Source organism: Chelon labrosus (assembly GCF_963514085.1).
Source record: "Chelon labrosus genome assembly, chromosome: 10".
NCBI lineage: Eukaryota > Metazoa > Chordata > Actinopteri > Mugiliformes > Mugilidae > Chelon > Chelon labrosus.
In genome coordinates this window covers 5,259,635-5,285,273 of record NC_140360.1, presented here as the reverse complement: position 1 = coordinate 5,285,273, position 25,639 = coordinate 5,259,635, and the positions used below count along the sequence as shown (strand labels likewise).

Below are 25,639 nucleotides of genomic sequence, written 5' to 3'. Positions count from 1 at the left end.
GTGAGGCCATTGTTTTAACGGACCATCCTCATCTTAACTACAGCTTACCTTCTTATGAGGCAAACCTCATAACCTGGCAAATGAACCGTTTACTGTCTAATAAAGTTGACACATATCAAACATATAAGTCCCAAATGGCTTTTTATGCAAACGAACAAAACCCCAGACATCTCCGTCTTAAACGAGAGTAATGCTCCTATTCTTCTCAATGTTTTTAATGAACTGCTATATAATATAAATAAAGGCCTTCTCCAAATGACTTTTTTATTATTATTACTACGAATCCATTTCTTTAATGCATAAACAAAGGTAAAAACACACTGAGTCCATCCTCACTGAGTCCACTAATCGTATATAAATGCTAAAATTTGATCTTTAATAGTGGTCAGTGTGCTACCGCCTAAAAATAATTTATGAGGATCACTCAGGACTGGTTAATAGTCAATAAAAAAATATTATAAAAAGAATTATATTCATAACTGAAATCCCTGGATGCAAGGCCTTTGACAGGAGTTCACTGTGATTATTATTTTTTCTATTTCTACTAAGTCTGTTCCCACAGCCACATGTGTGTTAATTTCATTTGGACGAATATTAGGTTATATGATTAATATATTAGTAAAGGTAAATTACTCTCTATTAATGCTATTGCTGACCATCAGACATTTGAACCTTTGCTCTTTGAAGTTTCAAATCGAACAAACAACATAAGATTTCAGTGGATGGTCCCACATCATTCCTACATCGTCCCAAAGTTTATTTTTCTATGTCAATATATCCCGATAAATATTAAGGAAGGTTTCTTTTTAAAGCTAAGAGACAATTATTACAGAATGGATCTGAAATTTAAGAATAAAGTAGAACAAAACAACAAACTTGCAACTATGTTATTGGGTGTGTAATATAGAGATGATGACGTATTGGCTGCATACTTAAATACAGAAAGGTGATGATCATTCATTCATTCATTTTCTGTAACTAGCCCAGCTGTCATTGGGCGAGAGGCGTGGTACATCCTGGACAGGTCTCCAGTCTATCACAGGGCTAACACAGAGAGACAGACAACCATTCACACTCACACATACGGCCAATTTAGAATCACCAATGAACCTAACCAGCATGTCTTTGGATGGTGGGAGGAAGCTGGAGAACCTGGAGAGAACCCACGCAGACACAGGGAGAACATGCAAACTCCACACAGAAAGGAACCAGTCGGCCCATGGATTAGAACCCAGAACCTTCTTGCTGTGAGGCATCAGTGCTAACCACCACATCACTGTGCCGCCCATTCTAATGTGTATTAAATTAAATTAAATTAAATACCTGCAAGTATGGAAGTTTGTCATATCCTAACTCCTAAACCAATCATCAATGGAACTGATACTGACACACACGTCATTTGTGGAGCACTTTAAAACTGTTTGCCAGGATAACCGAGGGGATCAGCCTTAAAAACACATTCATAGCTCTTTAGTCTGTGTTAGACATGGCCGCATTGTTCTAAAGAGACGCCCCTCACCCTTAAAAAACAAGCTCTGTCTATTGTTTTGTTTTCTGCAGGTGAAATGCAAGCTTGGACGGGTTGAGATGAGGTGATCTTCCGCTACTTTGCCTTCAAAAACTCTCTCACAGCGTGTTTTTTTTTGTTGGGGTCATTGTTCATCTGTACTCCGAAGCGCCATCCAATCATCTCTGCCACAGTCGGCTGACTCTGAGCGGACAGTGATCCGGCTGCCAGCGTCACGTTATCAATAAACACTAGTCCCGGTGCCACCGAAAGCCACAAGTGACGCCCCATCCATCACACGGCCTCCTGTGTGTTTTTACAGATGATAGTTTATGATTGGGATCATGAGCCGTTCTGAGTCCTTTACGATTTGTTTTTCTTCCAGTCAGTCTGCTGCACGTTTATCTTAGTTTCTTCTCTCCAGTGAATTCCCCAGCACCGGCACGGATTTTTATTCTAGACGTTTTTTTAGACGAAATTCGATTAAATTTTATTTAAACGGCATCAATAGCAATACAAATTGTCTCAAGGTGCTTTACAGAAACCAGAGCCTGCGTTAAGTTGACGCAGAAGCTACGGTGACAGTGCAGACCCTAACGCCGTAGCCTGACGTGCACCTCCCCAGAAATGTAGCTACGCGCCGCAAGAGGAAGCAAGAGCTGTGATTGGTCCGCAATCAGATTGACCTTTCCATGGAGGAAAGGTTAACTGAGGAGATTCGGAGATACAAACATTTGTAGGACTTGTGTTCGGCAATATTTCAGCGAAAGTTTCAGTCGCCGTTGTTCGCCAAAAATTAGCCCGACTGGCAAAAAAGGCACAGCGCCCACTAGTGTTTGGGTGGCGTTGTCACAGAGCGAGCCAGACTGACGAGCGCAGAAGTATGAATGGCTCGCATCGACGTAGGCTACAGCATCTATGTCCCGCAGTTTTCTAAAAAAGCCTTTAGGTGCTAAAGGTTTGCTAAAGGTTTGAGGCCAGCCAGGTAGAGATGGAAACAAGAGAGAGGAAAGGAGCAAAGAAAGCAGAAGGAGGAACAAGATAAACATACATCTGACTAAAACATACATGTAGAATCTAATCATTGCTGCAAGCAAGAGTACAAGATATAGCTCATGCATGTTACATGAGAGACTGAAAGAGCACAGGGACATAAAACTGCTCATGACAATAGTAGTTCTATTACAGGTATAATGGTACTGGTATAATGATTGAATATAAGAGGTATCATCGGCAGGTTGGAGAATGATGCATTCAGGTAGGAGTGGATAACTGCAGCCCATGGAGACTGGGAAAGTTGATGAGATCAGGACCTTAAATGAGAAGCATGCAGCTCTGCAGTAAAGGCTTCTCTTTATGGCAGACATGGATGATAAAGTACCTACATATAGATTTTTTTTTATCCTGAATTCATCAGCTACCGTTACCTATTTGTGGACATCCATCCTTTTTTTTTAATATATGGTAGAGCTCATCGTGCTTTTTTTTTTCTTTTAATTTTTCTCCTCAGGATGCATATAACTGCTGATTTGCTCATTTTTGCAGGGTAAGGATGCACTGCACCGGCACTCAGAGCTCCTTTGAAAGCATGATGTGAATTCACAACAAACTACTACTAACAGGAGAAGTAAATAACATTGACCATCTTGTGACAATGTAACACCCACCTAGACCAGACCAGGCACCCCCACCCCATAGCAATGACACTCCTTGATGGCAGCAGCCATCCCCAGCAGGATGTAGCCTGACACAGACACATACACAAAAACACTTTAGGAACAACTAAAAAAAAAACATGAAGAACAGGACAAGGTGTTCTTCAATTCACTAGATCCCAAACTGATCAAGTATCTGGGATGATCTACAGAGGCCCCTCCCCTCAAAGGCCCCCCTCCCACTAACAACATTGTGTTACCAGACACCACAGGACACCCTCAGAAGGCCCATGTCCATTATCTGATGAGTCACAACTGTTTTGGCGGCACAAGGGAGATCTACACAATATTAGGAAGGTGGTCATAATGTTATGCCTGATCGGTGTATACCTGCACATACACATTTTGGTTTGCGTTGGGTTTCATCCATAATTTTGCAAATGTAACCGACTTGATAAAAGACAGGAAAAGCCACTGAATCCATTCCGCATCCACCACAGTCACAGTGTTTCAGCAAACACCACGCAGCAGATCAAGATACAGATAATAATAATAAAAAAAGAAGGTCACAAAGAAAAATCCCACTCCAGGTTGCTTAGGAACCTTTTGGCTATGTAACAGAAGGTCATTACATATGAGATAATGTGATGCTCAAACACTTAACGGTCCATCCCTCGTAGAGGAACACAGACAATATACTGTGGCTCAGAGCAGCATCATATTTACGTGTAAAGAAAGGAAACCCAGGGCACATTTTGTCCCTGTGTTGACAGTATGTACAGAAAAAAACACAAGGTCAGCAGCAACAAAGCCGGGTTTCCTGAGTTTTTAAAAAAAAATTTATTGGTTGCATACTGTTCATTCACGCTGACTTTAGTATCCACCTTTGATACATGTCATTCTCCATGCCTCCATGTCCATGTCCATGAGATGAGATAAGATGAGACAAGATGAAATAAGATGAAATAAAAGATGTTTAGATTAGATAATATAAGATAAGAAGTGATAAGATGAGATGAAACCAGATGAGACGAGATAAGATGAGACGAGACAAGATAAGATGACATGAGATGCAACAAGATGAGACGGGACGAGATGAGATAAGATGAAATAAGACAAGATGAGATGAGATGCAACGAGATGAGATAAGATGAGATGAGATGCAACAAGATGAAACGAGATGAGATGAGATAAAATGACATAAGACGAGATGAGATGAGACAAGACAAGATAAGATGAGACAAGATGAGATGAGATGAAATGAGATAAGACCAGATGAGGCGCGATGAGATAAGATGAAATAAGACGAGATGAGATGAGACGAGATGAGATAAGATGAAATAGCACAAGATGAGATGAGACGGGACAAGATAAGATGAGACAAGATGAGTTAAGATGAAATATGACTAGATGAGATGAGACAAGATGAGATGAGACAAGATAAGATGAGACAAGATGAGTTAAGATGAAATATGACTAGATGAGACGAGACAAGATAAGATGACATGAGATGCAATGAGATGAGACGAGATGAGACGAGACGAGATGAGATAAGATGAAATAAGACAAGATGAGATGAGATGCAACGAGATGAGACAAGATGAGACGAGACAAGATAAGATGAGATGAGATGCAACAAGATGAGACGAGACGAGATGAGATAAGATGAGATGAGATGAGATAAGATGAAATAGCACAAGATAAGATGAGACAAGATGAGTTAAGATGAAATATGACTAGATGAGATGAGACAAGATAAGATGAGACAAGATGAGTTAAGATGAAATATGACTAGATGAGATGAGACGAGATGAGATGAGACAAGATGAGACGAGACAAGATAATATGAGATAAGATGAGATAATCCTTTATCGCAAAGTGTTGAGATAGATAGATAGATAGATACTTTATTGATGCTGCGAGCTGTTACCACAGAATACAATAGAATACAAAAACATACACACAAATCAAAAAAATTAGTAAAACAAATCAGTCTTAGATGCTTGCAGTAAAAAACTAAATATAAACAAGTGAAAAATACATGCTATATAGAGTCAGAATTAAGTATGAACGTAATAAGTATGTGAATACATAAAATAATAAAATAGAGACAGTGTGTTGTGAAAGTTGTGCAAAATGGTAATATGATGTGTGAAGTAGTAAGTGAGTGAACTAACAGAAGAGCAGAAGTGTTCATCCACAGATGTGAACTGTTGTACAAACGGCAGAGAGGATTTCAGCGAGGCTGAATGAGTACGTTTGAGAATGAGCTCCTCTGTCTCTGCAGTGAGCTGTGGAGATGGTTGGATGGAGCGTTCCTGGTGGACAGCAGTTTGTTCTTCATTGACTCAAACGCCTCCATGTTCTGTCCAATGATGTCTCCAGCCTTACGGTTTGTTCATCTTACTGGCGTCTCTGGCCCTGACGCTGCTCCCCCGGCAGACCACAGCACAGTAGATGGCCCTCGCCACCACAGACTGGTAGAAGATCTCCAGCATCTTGCTGCACACACTGAAAGATCTGAGCTTCCACAGAAAATAGAGTCTGCTCATCCCCTTCCTGTACAAAGCATTGACGTGGTCCCTCACTCCTAAGTACTTGTAGGTCTGAGGCATAGACTGTATATAAATATGTTCAACATGTCGCCACTTCCTCCTATTGGCCAAACTGATGATATTTTCCCGGGGATACGGGAATCTCGCACAGGACTGCTTTATGGAGTGGTTGGCTTGGCAACTGGTGGTCACCATTATGTCACATCCTGTTTCTTTAGTGTCAAATAACTAGCTAAAACAAAACTTATTTGGAAAATTGACACTTGAACATACATCAACATTATATTAACTACCTAAAATGACAGGAAACATCCTTCAAACATAAATATTTTACGTGTATTTTAGTGTTTTAATTTGGCCCCAAGTCCCGCCCACTAACATGGAGGGGGTGGAGCTTATGACATATACTGCAGCCAGACACCAGGGGGAGCTCTACTTGCTTTGGCTTCTCTTTTGAGGAGCAGTTCCGTCCATATGTATACAGTCTATGGTCTGAACAGTCTCCACTTCCTCCCCCTAGATCTTTAGGGGTCTGGCTGCAGTCCTTGTCCTCCTAAAGTCCTTGGTGTTCTTAACGTTTAGGAGAGAAGGAGGAGGAAATGTGCAGTGTTGCAGCAGCAGACATTTTAATTACAGTGCACTAATAAAAAAAGAAAACATTAAATAAATACAAATTAAATACAATAAAAATTTAACATGTGTATATTTCACATGAAACAATTATGATCGCTTCCGATATTTTATGTACTTTTTGTTTTTTTAATGTTTTAGCTGAATGCGCTTACTTGGTATTTATTGCCGTTAGTGTTGTATTTATGTGCCCCGAGTAAATGTATGCACTCCAACGCTTCATTATCTACTCCCAAGTGGGGGCAATTAAAGTGATTGATTGACTGATTAATTACAGAGGCCGGAGGAACGAAGAGAGCAGGTTGGGAACAGCCCAGGTGCTCAGAGCGGAGATACAACGGGCACCGCAGCAGTTTGAACAAACACTATGCTTCAGGCTTTTCGTGCTTTCTTGCGTAGTGAGAGGTGTTATACAAGAATGTGAGCTTGCTGTAGTGCTGAAAACACTATGAAGGACAAAACTGAACCACCGATCAGCAACAACATTAAAACCACTGCCAGGAGAAGTAAACAGCATTGAGCATCTTGTGACAATTCAGTGTTCTGCTGGGAAACTTTTGGACCTGGCATTCATTGGTGTGGATGTTACTTAGACATGTAGCACCCACCTAGACCAGACCAGGCACCCCCACCCCTTAGCAGTGACACTCCTTGATGTCAGCAGCCATGAAGAACACATGAAGAAAACAGAAGAACAGAAGAACAGCACAAGGTGTTGACCTGGCCTCCAAATTCACTTGATCCCAAACTGATCAAGTCTCTGTGGGATGATCCTCAGAGGACCCTCCCCTCAAAGACCCCCCACTAACAACACTCTGTGTCCAGACACCACAGGACACCCTCAGAAGGCCCATGTCCATTCTCCGATGAGTCACAACTGTTCTGGAGCCGCAAGGAGGTCGTAATGTAATGCCTGATCGGTGTATCTTGTGCTGCGCAAAATGCCGCATTCGAGTGTTTCTGCCTGTGCGGAGGAGGGCTCGCTGACTGTTGTGAAAAGGGAACTTTTGTGCACACTCGACCACATTTTTACACAAACTTACCCTGTCACGAAAAGACATGAATCCCCAAACCGCTTCCATGGTCTGTGCATTAGCCAGGAAATGATTAGTCACATAACACACAAAAAGGGGCATAAACGTCAGCATCATCAAAACAGAAATTCCTCCCTGTCGTCCTTGAGCACCAAGCCTTGAAAGAGAGAACAGACCGGAACTCAAGCGTGAATGCAGAGAAATGTTCTTAGTTGCTCGTGGATACATAGATTGATTTATTAATTGATTTCAGGCTGCATCCTGCTGGGGATGGCTGCTGCCATCAAGGAGTGTCATTGCTATGGGGTGGGGGTGCCTGGTCTGGTCTAGGTGGGTGCTACATGTCTAAGTAACACTGTCTCAAGATGGTCAATGTTATTTACCTCTCCTGTCGGTGGTCATAACGCTGTGGCTGATCGGCGTGCAGCGCTAGTTTCAGGCAGGGCTGTTAATTAAGCTCACAAGCTTCAAAACTAATTGACAGCTTCTGAGATTCACTGAGGGAAAAGGAAAATGGACAGACGTCCTCCTCTGGGAATCCTCCGTTCATTACACTTCACGCCCGTCTTCATTTTTATCCTGACGTGTCACTGATGTGTGATAAAAGTGGAATCTGGCACAGGAGGAAAAGAACAGGGTATGATTGAAACCATTCATCAGCTGATCTCCGGGAACCGGTAATGTAAATATCGTCATTGTACAGGAGCCCGGCGGAAGTGGATGAGGAGATAATTTACTCTGAATCAAAGTGTTGGACAGAGAGGCTGATTCTATTTGTCACCTATTGTTCAGTCCCTCCATGAGTACGGCGTGGCAGCACGGTGACGATATGTAAATGTAAAGCAGAAAACCAACAAATGCAGCAGCTGAATCTCTGAATGCGGGATCAGTATCGGGAAAAGGCTTCGTGTCATACCAGAGTAAAAGCACGGCTGATGTTGCTGCGTGCCCAAGGTTTACCAAGAGTATCCACGGTGGCCCACGCTGTGACCTCGGCCCCTCAGTAAACCTCAAAGTAACCTTGAAACACTCTAGTATTTCATTCCCATTCAGGGACTAATTCAGTACACAAGGTCACAATGTCGCATTGTTCGCTTTGTTTTGGTTCACGTTGAAAGGGGAAACTGAGACAAAGGTGTTGAGATGAGGTTCTAAAACGCCCTCAACACTTGGTGCTTGAAACATTCATTCATTCATTCATTCATCTTCTGTAACCGCTCCTCCTCCTACCAGACACCTCTTAAGGATAATCTAGTCGGACTGGTGCACGGAGACCCAAACTAGGTTGGTTTGACTCTCCTGGTGCTGGTGCTGGTGCACATGGGTGGACATGGACCTTCTGAGGGTGTCCTGTGGTGTCTGGAAACAGGATGTTGTTAGTGGGGGGGCTTTGAGGGGAGGGGCCTCTGTGGATCATCCCACGGATACTTGATCAGTTTGGGATCTAGTGAATTTGGAGGCCAGGTCAACACCTTGTGCTGTTCTTCATGTTTTCTTCATGTCTTCTTCATGGCTGCTGAACATCAAGGAGTGTCATTGCTATGGGGTGGGGGTGCCTGGTCTGGTCTAGGTGGGTGCTACATGTCTAAGTAACATCCACACCAATGAATGCCAGGTCCAAAAGCTTCCCAGCAACTTTCAACCTCGTGCATTTGTCAAGAAAGAGGAAATTAACTATGGATTATGGATTGTTTGGGGCGGGGGGTTGGTTTGTTTCTTCTGTTCTGTTGTAAAATTGGGCATTTAACGTAAGATTTGGGGTTTAAAGGCGGTGATTCGCACTTGGAGCCAGCTCCGAGGAGCTGCCCTGGTTGCTGCTTTGCTACCAAGTAACGTGGGCCTACAGCCTCCACTTGACGCTCCCCCCCTGTCGTGGGCCACACGTAGTGGAGCAGTCAATCTTAAAATGGAAATTAAAACAGCCTTCAGGTGCCTCTGCGTTGCATTTAGTCCACCTGAGCAGATTTAGCTTCTTCACGCCTCTTCAGCTCCGACTGGTAACATGTAAAGCTCGGTTAAAGCTCCAATGATGTCAGAGCGCTTCACAGCCCGGGGTTTGATACCAGCACCCCGAGATGGAGCGATGATGATGATGATGATGATGATGATCGCTCCTCCGTGTGGGCGTTGTTCAAAACTCCTGACGCTGGGGGCGGCGGGACTCTTTACGCAGTATATTTCCCTCCCATTGGTCCCTTTAATAGAAGCTGCACTGATGACACAGCCGCTGATAAAAAGAAAAGGCGACAAGCAGCAACAAGTACTGGAGGAACAAGTGCTGGGAGGCGGACAGCGGATGATAGATTCGACCCTGCGAGTCTTAACACGACTGGAAGTACCTGTCCAACTAGCGAGGTACCTTACTCTACTTTATACTTAATAGTTTTTTGTCTGATTTCTTTCTTTTTTTACGCAGACCACATTTCATGTTGGTGCGACTTGGGGCCAGCATCATTACGCAGTGCGCATATGTCTCCATGCCCAGTACAATTGCATTTTCAATCAGCCAAGATTATAACAGACTAAATTCAGAATATTTTTAACCAGTAATTAGGGTTTTATTGTAAATTAAATGTGCGTAAATGTGAATTTCTAGTGTTTGCAAAGCTTTTAAATGAGCCTGATTAATCTCATCCCTGCTGAAGCGTGCTCAAGTTGATTTTCTTTTCTTTCTTTCTTTTTTCTGTTTGGGTGTGTTTGTGTTTGTGTGTGTCAGGGATCTGGTGAAGAATGGAGTGGTATGTTTTGGTGCTGATGCTGAGCTTGCCGCCCTCCATCCACACAGATTGCTCTTCGCAGTGTCTGAAATGCGCGCAGGAAGTCCCCAGCCCTGACAGCAGCCTGGTAAGAGCCACTACACAGAACTATCAAGACAATGAGAGAGGGAGAGAGAGAACAGCTCCTGGTAGCTATTCACTGGCCTTTTTTTACGCGTTATTTCTCCACAGAAAGACCAACAGAAGCCAAAACTCGACATGAGATGACTTCTTTTATTTTTGGGGGGGTACTTCTTGAGCGTAATGTTCAATTTTGGAAACCTGCAAAAGCATTAAGAAGGCCTCTCCAGAAGAACTTACTTGAATTTAATTATTTAAGTCCTATTTTAAAAAAATAATGCGTGTAAACTTTTACATTTTTGAGAAAAGCGGGTCAATATTGAGAAAACTGAACTTGATATATCTGGAGTGCGTTTATATATGCGTAAACTGTTCTCACTCCTTTGTCCCCGTGTCCTGCAGTCGTGCATCGCGGAGTGTGTGGGCCAGCTGGAGAGCTGCGGTCAGGCTGCGCGGCTGGCGGACCTGAGCCAGGACGAGGCTGCGGCGGAGGAGGAGAGCCAGGAGGCGAACCTCGTCAAGCGCTACGGGGGCTTCATCAAACGCATCGACAAGAACAAGAACAAGATCTTCACCTCCCCGCGGCGCGACAACTACATCCTGAAGGCCGGGGCGCTGCCCAAGAAGTACGAGGACTTGTTAAAGAGCCTCGAGAAGAAAGACGCGAGCGGCCCGGCGGGGCGCGCGGAGGACGCGCTGGAGGGCCAGGTCCTCCGCGGCTACGTTAAGCGTTACGGCGGCTTTTTACGCAAATTCGGCCCCAAGTCAAAGAGGAGTAGCTCAGAGGAAGAGGAGGAGGAGGAGGAGGAGAAAGAAGAGGAGCGCCAGGAGCCGGAGGAGCTGCAGAAGCGCTACGGGGGCTTCATGAGGAGGGTCCGACCGAAGTTGAACAACTTGAAGTGGGACAAGCGGTACGGAGGCTTTCTGCGCCGGCACTTCAAAATCTCAGTGCGCTCAATGGAGGAGCCGTATTACTACTACGATGACTTGAGCCTTTAAATAAACCCTGCTGAGAAAAAGTAAATAAATGAATAAATAAATACATAAATAAATAAAAAAGCCTAGAAGGAACTTGCGCAGGTCTAGGAAATGCCATTTATCTAAGAGTATCATATGCCTGCCTGCCTGCCTGTCTAGCCTCCTCCGTTGCCTTCTGTGTAACAACTCTAATCTCTCTGTTATTTGCACCATCGTCTGTCATTCAATAAATAAATGATGCTTGTTTAATAAAACCGCGACCGAATGGAATTTAATGATGTCTTAAAAGTGCAAAAGGAAACCACGGGATGCGGCATGTTTAGCCAAAATACTCCCATTATAGTCTATAATAGTCTTAAATCCAGCTTAGACTACATCACACGCACTGATCAGATGTTAAATTAACTTCTATACATTTGAATCGTATTTTGATTTGCAGCTATAAAGGAGGAGTCTCTCTTTTCTTCTTTTTTTTTTGCAGGAAAAATAATGAAATACACGGTTTTAATTTATAACATGTAGACGCATGTGTCTGATATGAGCTTCTATAGGCGAACCTGCAGTGCAATCTTTATAACGACGGAATTATAATGACATGATCGTTGGGAGACTCTAAAATGAACGTTTTTAAAGCGGATTTAGACAAGAGGAGACTCCGAGTCCGCAGAGAAACGTCCAGAGTGATGTCCTTGTGCCACCTAGTGGGCAGCAACATATGACAAGTTAAAAACATGCTTCTTTTAGAGTTGTTTTCATTTGGTTGACTGCTAATTGTTGACCCTGTGTGTCTTTTGCCTTCATTCACCGATCAGCCGCAACATTAAAACCACTGCCAGGTGAAGTGAATAACATTGACCATCTTGTGACAGTTCAATGTTCTGCTGGGAAACTTCTGGACCTGGCATTCATTGGTGTGGATGTTACTTAGACATGTAGCACCCACCTAGACCAGACCAGGCACCCCCACCCCATAGCAATGACACTCCTTGATGTTCAGCAGCCATGAAGAACACATGAAGAAAACATGAAGAACAGCACAAGGTGTTGACCTGGCCTCCAAATTCACTAGATCCCAAACTGATCAAGTGTCTGTGGGATGATCCACAGAGGCCCCTCCCCTCAAAGGCCCCCCCGCTAACAACATCCTGTTGCCAGACACCACAGGACACCCTCCGAAGGCCCATGTCCATTCTCTGATGAGTCACCACAAGGGAGACCTACACAATATTAGGAAGGTGGTCATAATGTTATGCATGATCTGTGCTTTTTATTTATTATTTTGCATAATCTTAAGCAACGTATCAGTTCATCTAAGAGGCAACTATCACACTACCATGAGCTCCAGAGCCACCCTGAGTTAAGAAACAAAGCCAGCTTTAAAAAACCCAAGTTGGAGTTTATGTCCATCAGTCCAACACACACGCACGACATTAATATTTACAGTTTGCTTCGACTAAACAAAACTTCTCTGCTCGCCGCTGCACGGAATAAACCCACGGGTCAATTGCTCTATGAAATATATTAGTTACAAACTCATATTTACAGTACGATCACTCACGACACCTGATAAAACTCAAATTAAGACATTTGGATATGTTGACAGCGTCTATACGAAAAGGCTCGCGTGTGTGTGCACAGTCCCTCATCAGACACATTCAGTCCGGTCCTCAGTGATACCATCAGTGAAGACAAAGCTGTCCTGTGTCTCACAGCTGCTCAGCCTGCCCGTCCTTCTCCTCCTCTTTAACCTGCTCTGGCTGACTCTCGTCGTCGCCGTCGGCCTGGCCTTCCCCTTGCGAATCGTCGGCGGCGGTCGCCACGGCGTCCACGACGCTGATGCTGCCAATCTGCTGCTGGATGGCGGCGCTCTGCGCGGCGGTCAGGTTCTGCAGCGAGGCCGGCAGCGTCACCAGCTGGAACTGAGGGCCCACCACCTTGACGAAGGCCGTGGAGCCTCCGGAGCAGATGGCTCCGGCCGCGCCCTCCTGACCCGCCGCCGTGGACAGCATCGTCAGGTTGGACGCGTCGGTCACCACCTCCGACCCGGAGAGCTGGGAGGTCAGGAGGGTGTACCCGCCCAGGTTGGTGCCGGACTGGGCCCCTGCCACGGTCACCACCTTGCCCAGCGGGAGGCTGGCGAGCTGGCTGGCGGAGAGGGTGATCTCAGTGGGAGCGGCGTGGATCGTGGCCGGGCCGGAGACGGCTCGGGTCAGACGGGGACGCTTAGGCACCGGCGGCGAAGGGGCCGGGGCGAGGGTCATGAGGACACTATTGAGGTGCTGGGATTTGCTCTTCAGCTCCTTGGCTCGTTTCCTGTGCTCGTCACACTGTTGCTCCAGAGCTGCAGGAGGAGACAAAGCACCAACACATTAGTAGTTAACCCCTTCATATACAATAAATAAAGAGGAGGCTGTCAGGAGGTAGAGCGTCCTCTACGTCAACGTCCTGCAGTTAAAACCTGAGACAAAACCAAAATCATCGTAACTGGACCTCAGCAGTTCCCAAAGCAAGTTCTACCCACGGTTGGTTCCCTCTGCTGCAACATCTGCTCCTGCTGTGAAAAACCCCAAAGTCTGGTTTGATGCCAAACTAAGTTCTGAGTCCCATGTATCTACGTTAGTCCAAATCTGTTTTTACCATCTGAGGAACATATCAAAAATCCAGCCCATTTCATCTTTTAAAGACACAAAGAAGATTTCACGCTTTTAATTTGAACACTAAATCAATTTCACTTTTTCAAAAAAAAAGGTATCGGTGCATCCTAACTTCTGATGAGTTCTTGTACTGACCGGCAAGACTGCGAGTGTACTGCTCTCTGTAACGGTCCATCTGGCTCTTATGACTGGCCAGAACCTTCTTGACCAGGTCCAACATACCAAAGTTCTGCACTATGTTGTTGAGTAAAACAGCATCTGAAAAGAAAAAGAAAAACAGTTGGGACTCATCAGAGAATGGACATGGGCCTTCTGAGGGTGTCCTGTGGTGTCTGGGAACAGGATGTTGGGGGGGGGGGGCTCTGTGGATCATCCTACAGATACTTGATCAGTTTGGGATCTAGAGAATTTGGAGGCCAGGTCAACACCTTGTGCTGTTCTTCATGTTTTCTCCATGTCTTCTTCATGGCTGCTGAACATCAAGGAGTGTCATTGCTATGGGGTGGGGGGTGCCTGGTCTGGTCTGGGTGGGTGCTACATGTCTAAGTAACATCCACACCAATGAATGCCAGGTCCATAGGTTTAACAGCAGAACACTGAATTGTCACAAGATGGTCGAAGCCGTTTACTTCTCCTGTCAGTGGTCATAATGTTGTGGCTGATCGGTGTGTATTTATCTTTCTGTGATCTCACCGTTGACCTTTAGAGGTGGGTCACACACTCTTTCCTGCAGCCCCTTCAGAACGTCCTGCATCTCCTTCTGAAAGTCTTCCAGCACCTCCTCCAGAAGCCCCGCCTCCTTCACCGTTCGCCAGAACGCCACTGAATCCTCTGGACGCACAAACAAACACACACACACGTTATTAAAAGTGCGACACTCTGCATTACGCCGAATGTGTGCAAGCAGATCACTGATCACCTCCGATTGCCGTGACCCACTCTGAAGTTTCCTCCATCGCCTCTGGAAACAAGCCCGCCGCTCCGTTCACTAGAACACAGTTAATGGGTCACATTAGACTCTTTCATGCTAAACATAGATTAGATTTGAGCACGTGGCCGAGATCTGAATGAACCCAGAACTCATAAGATGGCCGAAGGCCGCAGGACTTACAGTCAGTTAATGGGGGGGTGGCAGGAACAAGGCTGGAGGACTGATCGCCGCCGATGGACACTTTGGCTCCCACCAGGTCTATCTTTGTGCTGCGGCAGGTGTTGGAGCAGACCTTGGTGTGCTGGTAGAAGTCCAGTTCACCTGAGTCCATGATCTTCCTGTGAAATGAGAAGAAACGCTTTTAGAACATCAGGGGCCCCAGATCGTTCTGGAGAGACCGTATTCACTGAGGGTTGTTTTCATAAAGCTTGCTACATACTCTGCGAGAAGTGAGAAATTTGTTCTTGCCCCTAGGGCTGCAAGAACAAGAACAAAGTTTGTTCTTGTTGTCTTGTAATTTATACTTTACGAGAAGATCAAGTGCCGAACTCCGGGGAAGTCGTCATAGGGCCCTGACACTGCCCGCTAAGCATTGTGGGAGATGCAGGAAACGGACGACGAGAGGCACTTTATTTATTATTTTCCGATGTCGGCCAGTCGCTTTGACGACCGTGTCCGTAGGATCACGGCGTTCATTCAGCATGCGCCCACACACAGTATCTCTACCCAGGAGAGATTAGCGGTCACACTGCTAATAATATTAGCATCTGGGAGCTCACAGAGCATTTCCGCAAGCCGCTAGCATTTCCACTTTACGCATTAACCACGCCCTCTTTTTAAATTCTGACCAATTACAGAACAGTAACCAGACACCACACGAGAAAAAAGTTCTGCCCGGTTGATGTGTCGAGAACAAGCTGCAAGAACTCCCAAACGAGGGCTGCAAGAACAAATTTCTGTAACAGCCTTAATTGTTCTTTAGCCCATGAAGGGATTTCCAGAACAGAATCCTGTCTGATTTTAATAAAGTGCTTCCCGAGGGACCGGACATCAAATTGTAGTTAATGTCTTCTATGGAAATTGAATTTGCAAATTCATCACGCAGGCCAGATTGGAACCTTTGGCGGGACGATTTTGGCCCGCAAACCGTACATTTGACACCCCTTGGTCTAAATCCACATAAAAACAAAGCATGGCATATTCTCAGAGACGCTAAAGCAACCTGAAAAACCTAAAGTCTTGATGTTTGTTCCATTCCACAAAGCTGAAACTGTGTTTTTGAAAATGTTTAAGGCGTGAAACTGGATTGTTTTAACGTTTCACGACATCATATGTCATCATTTGATTTTCTCCTTTCTTAAAATCTATTAAAAATGAATTGATTATGAATCTGAGGGCCGTTTACAGACTCCCTGCATAATGTGCCCTTATTTAGCTTTAGGTAGTAGTGATGCATATATCCTTGATTCTTGACGACACCGTGTTCATTTTCAGGAGAATCTGTCGCATGGAGCTTTTGTCATGTTTCATTGAGCGTCGTTGCCCTGACAACTTAGAGAAATTTTGCAGTGAGAGAGTCGACACAACTGGAGCGAGCGCTGCCGTCCGGTGGGCCTCATTTTTTTCCCCCTCGGGCTTGAACACATGCAGCTGCATGCCGATCATGGCTGTCGTGTTTTAGACTACAAGACACAACGGGGCTGGAACCCAAGAGAGGTTAGAAAAACAAATCATCTGCCGAGTTATTTGCCATCACGGTCTTTTCACCTAGTGTTCAATGGGCGGATGAATTTTCTCAAAAATGATTAAAAATGATAAAAGGATGCTACAACTGAACGGCCTTGACATGTTTTTTTCTCCAGCTCTGAGTTATTAAGCATGTGTGAGTATTTTGCCGTTGGCCGCACACACAGCCGTATGTTGGCAAACTTGAAACGTGTCAAACTACTTCACTTTTTTGTTGTTGTTGTTGTATTAGTGGCGGTGATGAATCAATTTAACACTTAAGATCGGAACAATAACGGATTCAGTGACTCATCTCTGGAAAACGGTTTTATCTAAAGCAAAATTAATTTAATTTGACCGTTATCAGCACTTGGATGCATAACCCTTTGTTATATAAATAAAAGGTAGCAATGTGGCAGGGACAATGTTGTCCTATAAAACATCTAAATGAAAAGATGCGGTTAAAACAAGTATTAGAAGTACACCGATCAGCCACAACATTATGACCACTGACAGGAGAAGAAAATAACATTTAAACCATCTTGTGACAGTCCAATGTTCTGCTGGGAAACTTTTGGACCTGGTATTCATTCATGTGGATGTTACTTAGACATGTAGCACCCACCTAGACCAGACCAGGCACCCCCACCCCATATCAATTGATGGCAGCAGCCATCCACAGCAAGATGCAGCCTGACACAGACACACACACAAAAACACTTTAGGAACAACTGAAAAAAAACATGAAGAACAGCACAAGGTGTTGACCTGGCCTCCAAATTCACTAGATCCCAAACTGATCAAGTATCTGTGGGATGATCCACAGAGGCCCCTCCCCTAAAAGACCCCCCCCCACTGAAAAGATTCTGTTGCCAGACATCACAGGACACCCTCAGAAGGCCCATGTCCATTCTCTGATGAGTCACAACTGTTTTGGAGGCACAAGGGAGACCTACACAATATTAGGAAGGTGGTCATAATGTTATGGCTGACACATATTGATATTCATTAACCAGTCCACACCTGAGCATGGTGCCGTTGAGGCGGATGGCTCTCTTCCAGTCCTTCAGCGTGGACTTCCCCGCTAAACACACAAACTCCTTGGGGCTGATGAACTGTTCATTGAACTGATCAGAGAGAGGAAAGAAAAAAAGCAAATCACAACAAATCCACTTCATTTTAAGATTTATCTACATAATAGGGGGTAAAAAAAAAAAAAAGGCACCACATACCTGGACACATTTAACGTTGATCCCGGGGCAGACGAACTTCTTCCACACCAGCGTGGCGCTAGCGTCTCCACAGGTGATTGGGTAGAAGACATCGGCTTCCACGTCCACCTCCTCGCTTAACTTCACTGCAGAAACAGAGAAACACTGATTTATTTATTGCATAAGCTAAAAAAAATAAATAAAAAATAATCAAAAAGGTTTACTCATTTTAAAAGTGCATTAAAGTCCTTGCACGTCACATTACCTATTACCGCCTCTTCCTTTGACTCCGCTCTCCTGGCCTCAGCTTCAGCTTCCTCTGGCGCCTCTGTGAGAACATCCTCCCTGGAAAACCACATGGTTTTTAAATTAACAGACGGTGACTGTGTTGAACCTCTGGTCATTTGGCATTTTGTTAAGACATTTGGGCAGACAACCTATTTCTATTATTAATCTGTGAGATGTTTGAGCAAGCAATGCAAGAAAACAACGTTTACATTGCATGTGAGTGAGGGAAAGTCAATTTTATTCAGTTTATGAGCGCCATCTTGCCCTGGAACTGAACACAGGGCAGCAGAACAAATGAATAAATTAAATAAAACTTTATTTGTGTTTCTCTGTAGTCTTTTTGCAGTCTTTATTCATTGTCTTTTGGTGTTTTATATCGTTTTGTGGCCGTGTTGCGTCTCTTTCAACATTCTGAGCATCTTTGTTGAGGTTTGTCATCTTTTTCATCTCTTTGTGCTTGTTTTGGAGCCTTCTGCAGAGTTTTTGTTGAGTCTCCATAGTCACAGAGTCATTGTTTTTGTCTCTTTTACATGCATTGTTATTGTGCAATGCAGTTATTACACCTAAATTCTGGCACACACCCAGAACGGCCTCAGAAAAATATATAAAAGAAATAAATAACTAACTAGACTTTTTTCGTAATAAAAACAATATCACTTGATTTAACTTGCTCACACATCCATCTACTTATGCATCAAGAGTGAAATTACATTTTAGAATATGTTTAAACCTTTAACACCCAAGTCTCAAACAGTCTACCTGGAACTTTTTGGCTTATTTTGACTTAAAATATTCCTGTTAGTGAGTAATTTTGCCCTTGACGTCTCAGTTCTGCATATCTATACAAAAACAATCGCCTCAGAGTCTATGTCTGTATGTGTGTGTGTGCAGTGTGTGCGTTACCCTGGCTGCTGGGTGAGCTCTGTTGTCACTAGCACAGTTTTATCCTCCTCCACCACAGACTGGGGCTCCTCTCCCACCGCTTCTGGTATGGTGACGATCACAATCTCGCTCATCTCCTGCATGCTGACCCCTGAGGAAGGAAAGGCGGAGCTCCATTATCAGTTTGTATTATGTACAGATCAGGCATAACATTATGACCACCTTCCTAACATTGTGTAGGTCTCCCTTGTTGCCTCCAAAACAGTTGTGACTCATCAGAGAATGGACAGAGAATGTTCTTTATGTTTTTTTTTTGAGTTGTTCCAAAAGTGTTTTTGTGTGTGTGTCTGTGTCAGGCTGCATCCTGCCGGGGATGGCTGCTGCCATCAAGGAGTGTCATTGCTATGGGGTGGGGGTGCCTGGTCTGGTCTAGGTGGGTGCTACATGTCTAAGTAACATCCACATGAATAAATGAATGCCAGGTCCAAAAGTTTCCCAGCAGAACACTGAACTGTCACAAGATGGTCAATGTTATTTACTCCTCCTGTCCATAATGTTGTGGCAGATCGGTGCAGATAACGGGGATCGATTTATTCTGTTTTCGATTAGTCGGACTGACTACCATGCTAGGCTAATAACAGCTAAGGATGTCTATGTACATTTCAGTACATCCGCGAGAATGTAAGAGTCAGATTCACGCTATGAAATCCACAAATTTAAAATATAAACCAAGCTTGTATTTTTAATTATTTTCTTACTTGCGCGACTGCTCAACTTATACCTAATCTTAGAGAAGTCGATTCTAGAGCCAAATATTTGTCTCCTTATTTAGTAACGGAAACGAGAGGAGGAGGCGGTCGTATAATGTGAAAAAAAATAATACATAAAATGTAATAAATCTTACCTTTTACACGTTTGAAGTCTAGTCTCTGTCTCGTAAACACAGCCTATTATCCTTGTCTTGAGTCTTGAGATGAAAACGCCAGGACCAGTGAATGTTAGCTAGCTAGCAGCCTATTCCAGAAAGCTATAGCCAAAAGGTAAAGCATGCGACTGAGACATCCATGAGTCTGGCAGAAGCCTCCTTTACATTCCTGCTGCCATTTTTCTTAAAGTTTTGGGAGCACGTGGAGATAAATCAACCCTAAACTCATATTCACAAGTCTACCTGAATGTACCAGAGACTGTAGCTTTTCTGAGGAGGCGGCTATCTTCTTCTTCTACGGTTATATTGGCGCACATTATATTTACATGTCGCCACCTACTGGAGAATAATGAGAAGGCAGGTAACGTGTTTAGTGCTGCTGGTCTGATACTTCTGTCACCCTGAGGAGGGCGCTAGTGAGCTTGTTCTGCTGCTGCTGCTCTTCTTCTTCTACACATTTATTCTAGTGTATTATTTACAAGTTCGATTTTAAAAAATGGCCAACTGTGCCTGGTCGGAAAAAATCCTCCAACTCCTCCGGCGAATGAATAACTTTTATTTACCAGGTAAACGAACGAGTCCCTGAGTGACAGTTAAAGCTAGAGGCGGATGTAAAGACTGTGTTTAAAATAACCAACTTGTTTCCTCAGGCTCCTCTCGTGCTAACTGCCTAAGGTTTGAGATAGACGGAGCTCAGGTTGGTTGGATCCCTCCAAACGTAGCTCCGCTGTTGACGCGGTATCCAGCGGTGTTCAGGCCGCCACATGGCGGCGCAGTGTCGCTGTGTGAGGGTCTGGACTCCTACGAGAAGAGATCCGAGGCCGTGGACCAAGTCCTGAATGATCTGAGAAAAGAAGAAAGCCTCACGTGTCTGAAAGGATGGAGAGATGAGGTGACTCTCATTGTCATAATGCATTCCTTAGTCCCCGACAATAACCTGGTATCGACTTATTCGCATGGAACTACTATCATCTAGTATTATGAGAAATGGGAAAGTGTAAGACAGTTAAAGAGGCTTTTATTCTGAAATTCCACACCAGAATTACCTGATATCTCCTGGGTGACATCCCCAGATTGTGTACTAGGGTGAAGTGGATTTAGTCTGTGGACTATATATATGTATAAATATGTAATATGAATATGTATATTCAAAATAGATAATTTATGGGGCTTTTATTCTGAAATTCCACACCAGAGTGGCCTGACATTTCCTGGGTGACATCCTGAGGTTGTGTCCTATCAGAGTGAAAATGGAGAATTTTATTTTATTAGTAGTTTTAAATGGAATGGAAACTATACAGCCAGAATATAAAATAATTTAAAAGGCTTTTATTCTGAAATCCCCTGCCAGAATGGCTTGAATATGCGAAATCCGAATTAGCATATGGAAACAGGGTGTTCTTCTCATAATTTAATCTGAAATGGTATGGGAAAATATCTAATATATATAAGGGAATTTAAGGGGCATTTATTCTGAAAGTCCACGTCAGAATGGCCTGACATTTCCTGGGTGACGTCTTGAGGTTTGTGTACTATCGTGGTGAAGTGGAATTAGTCTGTGGAAACAGGGAATTCTATTTTAATTTCAGTCTGAAATGGAAGGGGAAATGTATATTCAAAACGATTATTTATGGGGCTTTTATTCTGAAATTCCACACCAGAATGGCCTGATATTTCCTGGGTGACATCCTGAGGTTGTGTACTATTGGGGTGAAGTGGATTTAGTCTGTGGAAATAGGGAATTTAACTTTTAATTTCAGTTTGAAATAGAAGGGAACATATATATATGTATATAGCCAAAATATAAGATAATTTAAGGGGCTTTTATTCTGAAATTCCACATAAGGAATGGCCTGAATCTGTGAAATGGAATTAGTGTGTACAAACAGGGTGTTTGTCTCGAAAATACATTTGAAATGCTATGGAAAATACCTTCAAGGGGCTTTTATTCTGAAATTCCATGTCAGAATAGCCTGATGTTTCCTGGGTGACATCCTGAGGTTGTGTACAATCAGGGTGAAATGGAATTAGTGTAGTGTAGTGCAGAACATTGCGTTGTCACAAGATGGTCAATGTTATTTACTTCTCCCGTCACTGGTTTTAATGTTGTGGCTGATCGGTGAAAAGCAGTTTTACTCAATGATCATATTACATTCTCATCTTTCAGAAATACAGCGTGATGCCAAAATTCTCTGACCCTCCTTCGATGTGGATGGAAAGATCAGCTACATGTAGGTTTTGACGCACACAATTATCTTCTTCTTGTGTCGTGTCGTATGATCTGACTGTGTCGCTGCGCTGCAGGTCTGTTTGGGGTGAAGCGTTACGGAGTTCACGTCAACGGTTATACTGTCAGTAACAGCGGGGAGGTCAGCATGTGGCTGGCTCGACGGTCCCTCACGAAGCAGACGTACCCTGGGCTGCTGGACAACGTGGTGAGTAGAGACTGGGACTGACCTGCTGCTGTAGATACAGCTAAGAGGAAATAACTCGTGTCACGTTCAACATCTTTTTGGGCAGGCGGCCGGCGGTCTGGCTGCTGGTGTCGGCATCAAACACACTCTGATCAAAGAGTGTGAGGAGGAAGCATGTATCCCGGCAGCCATTGCTGAGAAGGCCCGTCCTGTAGCAACAGTGAGGTAGGCTTGATGTTAGCACTCATCTAAAAAGGAGAGGAATTAAATGGCGATTAATTTTGTTTCGGTGTCATAATGTTATTTTGACAATATGCCAAAATGACATGCAATGCTATACTTTAATACTTTCATACTGTATTTTCTAGCTACACCTACGAGGACGAAGAGGGCGTGTTTGCAGAATGCCAGTTCGTCTTTGATTTGGAACTTCCTCTGGACTTCAAGCCCGTAATAGGAGATGGAGAGGTGCAAGATTTCCAGATCCTGCCCATACACGAGGTTATTATTGCAGACATGTTCTACATCTAGTATTCCAAAAAGCACCAAAAATGTGTGATAGGTATTTTCTGGACCTTGGCCTCCAGTGCTGTCCATTGCAGTTGCAGAAGCAAAAACTCAGGTGCGGGAGAAGTTTGGGGAGCATGGGGAGAAGGACTTTAGTCTCTCCTCAAGGAGGTTCTGTCAAGCATGAGTTAGCTCAGGCTGGTGTTTTGCCTGGCAGTAGAACGGTTGACTGGGGATGTTGTCCTGCAGTGGAATGAGCACTTGGAAGATCTTTCGAACCCTACTATCATGTGCTTGAGGAATGATAACCCACAGGGGGTGGACGAGGTTCGCCCTGAGATGCTGAAGGCTCTGAATACTGTTGCATGGAGGTCAGGGACAGTATGCGTGGAGAAGGACAATAAGGCTAACAAAACAACAACTAACTCACCTAACAAAGTGAGACAAAAGGGAAACATGACCGGTCAGACCATTATAATCACAAAGGAAAAACCAAATAGACAACCACTTAAAACTCAGGGCAAATAATGCATGATGCATGTCACATGGGAGATCAATAATGAATTGAAAGAGCTAGCATTCAAAATATTGGGTGTGTACACTGTACTCACAAAGGTTGGGGGAGATGGAGAGTGAGGCACACGACTAATAACATGCTACACAGTTGTAGTACGCAAATGCTTGAGTAGCAAGAGAGAAACTCATTTTAGTTCGGGGGGCCACATAATTTAATCTCAAGTGGGCCGGACCGGTAAGATAACAGCATAATAACCGAAAAAGTAACAACAAGTCCAGACTTTTTCCATTTGTTTTAGTGCAAAGAACAAGAAGACAAGACAAGAAGAAGAAGAACAAGTAATTTTTTTTTTTATTTTAAAAAAGGAGAAATTTCTTAATTGCTGTCTGCTGTTTAGTCCTGGGTCTCTCTGTGTTGTCTTCTGTCCACTTCTCTGACTAAAACAGTGGACAAATTAGGGATATTCGTTATTTTCATTGAATTTTCGCACTTCCAATGCAAATTCAAGCTGCGGGCCAGATTAGACCCTCTGGCGGCCCGCTTTTGGCCCGCGGGCCGTATGTTTGACACCAGCGCTGTAGGTGGTCAGTGTATCGGCAGCATAGACCTATAGCAGCGGGAGAGAGGGGCGTGGTACCTGATCGCTCTACCTTCGTCTCTGTCACTAGGCAGCGCGTCAGTCTCATAATCTGAAGGTCGTGAGTTCGAGCCTAACACGGGGCATGTGTTTTGCCGAATTTTCAACGGGTTTAAAAAAGTGTCTCTGTGTCCCATTCTGCTTTTTGAAACTGTAGGAACCACAAGTAAGCCTGAACTTTGAGAGCAAAAGCAATCTATTGTAGTAACGTGCTAGTATGAGGACGTTAGCCTTTACAGGACAGGTATTTAGCAAGAAAGACCTTAAATACTATTCTGGAATTTACAGGGAGGCCAATGAAGAGAAGCTAAAATTGGAGTAATATGATCTCTCTTGCTAATACCCATCAATGCTTTCGGTGCAGCATTTTGAATCAGCTGGAGGCTTTATTTTTTTTTCTTCAGCATCACTTTAAGACGGGATGTTCCTGATACTGATATCGAATTAAAGGACGTATCCTGGTCAAATATAACCCAAACCTTCCTCAAAGTAGTACTGGAGGCCAAGTTAATGCCACCCAGAGAAACTACATGATTAGACGGTGAATCTTTTAAGGTGTTTTTGATTTGCTCTGTCTTATTTCAGGTGAAACAACTCCTGGTAGCTGATGACTTTAAACCAAACTGTGCCATGGTGGTCTTAGACTTCCTCATCAGACATTCATTCATTGACCCCGATACAGGTTTGTAGCAGAGTTTCCACAGTTGAAATCAGTTATAAAAAGTTGGTGAATAGTGCTCATTTGTTTTACATATTTTCATTTCAGAACCATTCTATCAGGAATTCGTGGCAGGACTCCATCAGACAGTATAGACCGAGGCTGACGACACTGTGAGAAGCCGTGGCACGACAAGCTGTGTGTTACACTGTGGTTCTGAAACGGAGGACGAGCTGAGGCGTCACACGATGATGGATTGCCGAGCTCTGGCTTTGGGACATACTGTCAAATGCAGAATACTTAATGTATTTCTTGCCCTACTATTCCTAGACACACAACACACTGTGGTCGCTCCTCGTTACCTGCCGTTGTTCCCAAAGTAGGCTGCGAAACAACTCCTGAGTACTGACGACAACTTCAGGAAACACTGGTCTAAACTGTCCAGTCCTTGGCATCTTATAAATGTATTTTTATTGTATGTAAATGTACATTTTACATTAAAAACATTGCAATATTTATGCGCATTATGAAATAAAAATGCAATGTAGTCCTATATACAGGTGTCTAGTTATAAAAACAAGGTATGGACACTGACACTGACAGAGAATATGAATATACTAAGCTGAAAACACTTGATGATGTGATGTTGCAGAATTTTAATAGTGAACTCCCATGACAAGGCCACCAGTAGATGTCATGTTTATGTATCCAGCACCTAATATATCTCCTTCCTGTGAACAATAGAGTTAAAAGCATGTGATCTGACAAGAGCATAACCTTCAAACATTAAGCAGGATGCACGTGCTTGAGTAGTCATCTGAAAATGGGACATAGCCAGCTGTTAACAGACTGATTTTATGGTTTTACGTGAAACTGTCCATGGAATGCAGACCAGTTAATGGCATCTAACTCTGCAGGGGCAGAAACTTGTCAGACAGGATTATGTAGCAGTGTTGAAGTTGGGGTGAGATAGTTTCGGTAATTTCATTTTCCTGCTGAAATAAGCATTATTAGTGTTAAAGAGTCTGTTTTCCCCCCGTCAACTTACTTCATGTACCACAGTGGGGAAATTTGCAGTGTTGCAGCAGAAGACA

General features: G+C 43.8%; 3 protein-coding genes across 3 annotated transcripts; 2 read left to right on the top strand and 1 right to left on the bottom strand.

Annotated features, from left to right (window-relative positions):
• The first annotated feature begins 9,658 nt into the window (after positions 1–9,658).
• pdyn (prodynorphin) lies at positions 9,659–11,991 on the top strand. Its single transcript, XM_084552727.1, has 3 exons — positions 9,659–9,736; positions 10,098–10,225; positions 10,621–11,991. The coding sequence occupies exons 2-3, from the start codon at positions 10,112–10,114 to the stop codon at positions 11,215–11,217; spliced, it is 711 nt and encodes a 236-aa protein (XP_084408853.1). The 5' UTR covers positions 9,659–9,736; positions 10,098–10,111; the 3' UTR covers positions 11,218–11,991.
• Positions 11,992–12,448: 457 nt separating this feature from the next.
• gmeb2 (glucocorticoid modulatory element binding protein 2) lies at positions 12,449–20,076 on the bottom strand. Its single transcript, XM_084553212.1, has 10 exons — positions 19,792–20,076; positions 18,909–19,038; positions 17,983–18,062; positions 17,739–17,863; positions 17,530–17,633; positions 14,962–15,119; positions 14,770–14,838; positions 14,544–14,681; positions 13,986–14,108; positions 12,449–13,537 (listed from the first exon to the last, which is right to left on the bottom strand). Exons 2-10 carry the CDS (start codon positions 19,028–19,030, stop codon positions 12,903–12,905), a joined length of 1,554 nt encoding a protein of 517 aa, XP_084409338.1. The 5' UTR covers positions 19,031–19,038; positions 19,792–20,076; the 3' UTR covers positions 12,449–12,902.
• Positions 20,077–20,129: 53 nt separating this feature from the next.
• On the top strand, positions 20,130–25,422 carry tpk2 (thiamin pyrophosphokinase 2). Its single transcript, XM_084553213.1, has 8 exons — positions 20,130–20,378; positions 20,463–20,704; positions 21,980–22,043; positions 22,117–22,247; positions 22,333–22,451; positions 22,595–22,727; positions 24,473–24,569; positions 24,654–25,422. The coding sequence occupies exons 1-8, from the start codon at positions 20,309–20,311 to the stop codon at positions 24,698–24,700; spliced, it is 903 nt and encodes a 300-aa protein (XP_084409339.1). The 5' UTR covers positions 20,130–20,308; the 3' UTR covers positions 24,701–25,422.
• The last annotated feature ends 217 nt before the right edge of the window (positions 25,423–25,639 follow it).

What these genes read in the sequence shown, in the direction of transcription:
- gmeb2 (XM_084553212.1), bottom strand. Translation starts at nt 19,030, where the DNA reads ATGCAGGAGATGAGCGAGATTGTGATCGTCACCATACCAGAAGCGGTG. An exon ending in TCAACGTTAAATGTGTCCAG is followed by an intron (nt 17,634 to 17,738) that starts GTATGTGGTGCC and finishes CTCTCTGATCAG; the next exon opens with TTCAATGAACAGTTCATCAG. An exon ending in GTACACTCGCAGTCTTGCCG is followed by an intron (nt 13,538 to 13,985) that starts GTCAGTACAAGA and finishes CTCCTCCTGCAG; the next exon opens with CTCTGGAGCAACAGTGTGAC.
- pdyn (XM_084552727.1), top strand. Translation starts at nt 10,112, where the DNA reads ATGGAGTGGTATGTTTTGGTGCTGATGCTGAGCTTGCCGCCCTCCATC. An exon ending in CCAGCCCTGACAGCAGCCTG is followed by an intron (nt 10,226 to 10,620) that starts GTAAGAGCCACT and finishes CGTGTCCTGCAG; the next exon opens with TCGTGCATCGCGGAGTGTGT.
- tpk2 (XM_084553213.1), top strand. Translation starts at nt 20,309, where the DNA reads ATGGCCAACTGTGCCTGGTCGGAAAAAATCCTCCAACTCCTCCGGCGA. An exon ending in GAATAACTTTTATTTACCAG is followed by an intron (nt 20,379 to 20,462) that starts GTAAACGAACGA and finishes TTGTTTCCTCAG; the next exon opens with GCTCCTCTCGTGCTAACTGC. An exon ending in CTGGGCTGCTGGACAACGTG is followed by an intron (nt 22,248 to 22,332) that starts GTGAGTAGAGAC and finishes CTTTTTGGGCAG; the next exon opens with GCGGCCGGCGGTCTGGCTGC.